The 3,550-nt window shown below is 37.5% G+C and overlaps 1 protein-coding gene across 1 annotated transcript; it reads right to left on the reverse strand.

The window, feature by feature from the left end:
• Positions 1–2,170: 2,170 nt before the first annotated feature.
• Positions 2,171–3,106, reverse strand: LOC123787326 (olfactory receptor 6C2-like). Its single transcript, XM_045789971.2, has one exon. It carries the CDS (start codon positions 3,104–3,106, stop codon positions 2,171–2,173), a length of 936 nt encoding a protein of 311 aa, XP_045645927.2.
• Between the last annotated feature and the right edge of the window lie 444 nt (positions 3,107–3,550).

Genomic DNA, 3,550 nt, shown 5'->3' on the forward strand with positions numbered 1-3,550 from the left:
GTTGCTCGTTGTGGCCTGACCCTAATGACAGTGTCCTTAAAACATCCGTCAAAGATTAAAAACTCCCCCCGACATGGGGCTTGAATTCCTGAGTAGGTCCATCCCAGCGACTTTGGGACTAAGTAAATACATGACTGATTAGGGATGCTTTCATAGAAAGATTTTCATCAAAAGGGGGAAATATGAGAAGTGAAATGAGATGGGGTCATATATCCAGGGGTTTTACAGTGAAGCTGGGAGGCCATTAAGGAGGTGAACCTGTCCTCACCCATGGAGCTATGAACTTTCAAACGGGACCAAATCCCAAACATTCTAAACACTCAGGCCAAATACCTGCAGTTTGCTATAATAAGAGATCTTGCTTAGCAACTAATTATATTCAGTCAAGATTGGCTTTTTGCCACCAACACTAATGAAGAGTTCTTTGTAAATAATGTATACAAGCATTCCCTGTTGCTTACAAAACTGATTTTTGCTCCCGAGTAGGGTACTATGTGAGTTCCTTACCCAAATCTGTGTATCCTGAATAGCAATTCTTTGATCCCAAATAAATGCTCTTGCTTAATTATTGCCTCCTCACAACTTCGGGTGGACAGTATAAAGTTGTAAAGCAGATCTCTAGAGTGGGATCATGAATTAGTTCTCTTTCTGTGTCTGGCTTATTTCACTTAAAATAAGTCTTCAAGGTCCATCCATGTTGTTGCATGTTGCAGAATTTCCTTCTTTTTAAAGGCTGGGTAGTATTTCATTGTATATACCACGTTTAATTTAACCATTCATCAGTCGATGGACATTTAGGTTGATAGACATGTGTTTCTGCATTTCAGCTATCGTGAACAGAGATGCAATAAACACGAGATGGCAGATATCTCTTTGAGATCCTGATTTCAATTCTTTTGGGTATATACTCAGAAGCAGGACTACTGGATCATAGGGTAGTTTATGTTTATTTTTGAGAAACCTGAGTAATTTTTTAATTTAAAACTAAAGGAAAAAAGAGTGAGCCAATAAAGAATGAGGAAATATATTTTGACAGGGAAGCAACAGTTGGAAACGATTAGGCATGACACAGAGGGGAAATGTCAGTTCTAATTCCTAAAGCGTGGAGAATAGTGAGAGGGGCAAGCAGTTTCAGATGATGAGCTGTGTGAGCTTCTTTTTTCGGAGGCAACGTGGTAAACAGTGTATATTCCTCCAATGTGTACCTTCATATCACAAAAGACGGAACGCCTTTACGTATAGCTTTCCATATTCCTTTTGGAAGCTTTTTTAACTTTTCAAGATCCTATGTATCTAGCTGTTTTTATTTCCTTGATTTCTATCGCTTCATTTTTTGGCAAGACTTTGCTTATTTTAGTGACATTTTCTGTTAGCATTTCAATGTAGGTGTATACATCTGGCGGGTTTCTTTTCTTTTTTTTTGCAATACCAAAGTATCTGAAGTTTTGAGGACAGTTACCCATTTTCATCATCTTCCCTTTAACTTTGTGTATTTTTTGAGAAAGGCTTATCTGTAGCATTTACAAGTTTTGGTTATTATCAGTTTGATATAGTTACAAACCTTATAATTTTTGTTTTGGTCTTTTTGATGTTTTTCCATAATTGTAAGGTTATAACTCCCTTTGATGGAAAAATATTTACTTGAGTGCAAGTTAACTATTTTGCTTTCTTTAATACAGAACTGTTTCTATTTTGCCCTGAGGGTACATGGGAGTAAGTTTTTGCTGGTTTGTTCTCTGCTTTATTTTTAGTGCTTCACATAGTACCTGACTCTAAGAAACTACGAAATTCATATTTGTTAAGTGAATCAAGGGAGAAATTATTTGAAAGCTTCGGATTGGAAGAAACAATGACAACCATTAGTGTTTTGCTGGAAAATGTAAAACTTTTAAACAACATTTTTGTGTTTTGATATGTTCTGATTTGGACATATGCTACTGTTTAATTGTTGTGTTTTGTTTTTTTATTTTCCTAATTTGGAGGTAAAGCTAGGATTTAAGTTTTTAAAAGCTATTAACATGCCTATTTGTGGAAGGATCTTAAAAGACGTTTGTAAGGAAGATGTTACTAGGGCAGGATGAATGAGAGTGGATTGAATAAGGTAACGTGACCAGGAAATTTGGCTCATGATATTTGTTCATCATATTTATTTATTTGGCTTCACATTCTCTTATTTCCTGGAAAATATCACAATTCTTCTGATTGAGTTACTGAAGGCTTGTTTGACTTGCTTGTTCCTCAGTGTATAAATGAAAGGGTTCAGCACTGGAGCGACAGAGGTAGTGAGCACCGTCACACCCTTATTCATGGCCACCGATTCCTTCGCTGAAGGTTTGATGTAGATGAAGATGCAGCTGCCATAGGTGATAGAAACCACAATCATGTGGGAAGAACAGGTGGAAAAGGCCTTTTTCTTTTGGTGGTCAGAAGGGAATCCTAAAATTGTCTTGATGATATAAATGTAAGACAGAACTACACACATAAGTGTCATAAGGAGGGTCAGCACAGCACAGATTATAACAGTCTGTTCCATGAACCACGTATCTGAACAAGAGATTTTCAGGAGGGGAGATGCATCACAGAGAAAATGATCAATGGCATTAGAATCACAGAATTCCAGATTGAGGCCTAGGCTAAGTGGGGGGATTATAATAAATAGACCAGCTACCCAGCAACAGAAAACACATCTTCTGCAGAATGTGCCACTCATGACGGTCACATAATGCAGGGGTTTGCAGATGGCCACATAGCGGTCATAGGACATGGCTGCCAGGAGAAAAAATTCGGTTACACCGAAGAGGTCAGTAAAAAATACCTGGCTGGCACAGGCATTGTAAGTAATGACCCTGTCACCTGTGGCTATGTTATACAAGTACCTGGGAAGACAAGCAGATGTGAATGAGATCTCCAAGAAGGAGAAATTTTGTAGGAAGTAGTACATGGGTGTTTTAAGGTGGGAATCCAATAAGATGAGGGAGATGATAGTCAGGTTCCCAGTTATGCTCAACATATAGGTGAGGAAGAGAAAGATAAAAATCAAAACCTGCAGTGGAGGGTCATCTGTCAGTCCCAGCAGAATGAATGTAGTTACTGTGCTGTTTCTCATTGCTGATTCCTGGTGTCTGTTAAATCTGCATGTAACACTGAGACATTTTATTATAGATTATTTTAACAACATGAACTCTATCATACTCAGGTTTTTCTTATTTATTATTATTAAAAATATTTACAATTTAAACGCACACTCTGTAAAGGACTTCTTTTCACTCCTATGGATCTGTCATTTCATCGGAGAAAGATGCTTTCTGATTTTCAAGAATTCTCTGATGTATTTGCTTGACATATTGTTCCTTCTTAAAGTACTAGGATATCAGTCACGTTGGGTTTACTATGCACATCCTGTAATTACTTGAAGTCTGTTCCAGCTCTATGATTAACGGGTTTTGCTTTCTGTTTTTGTTTATCGTATATACATTTTCTCCCACGAATATCTCTAAACTCCATCCTGTGTGCATATACACACACTGACACACATACGCACTTACACTCA

This window comes from Ursus americanus, chromosome 17 (genome assembly GCF_024610735.1).
Source record: "Ursus americanus isolate L20-20 chromosome 17, mUrsAme1.1.p, whole genome shotgun sequence".
Taxonomy (NCBI): Eukaryota; Metazoa; Chordata; class Mammalia; order Carnivora; family Ursidae; genus Ursus; species Ursus americanus.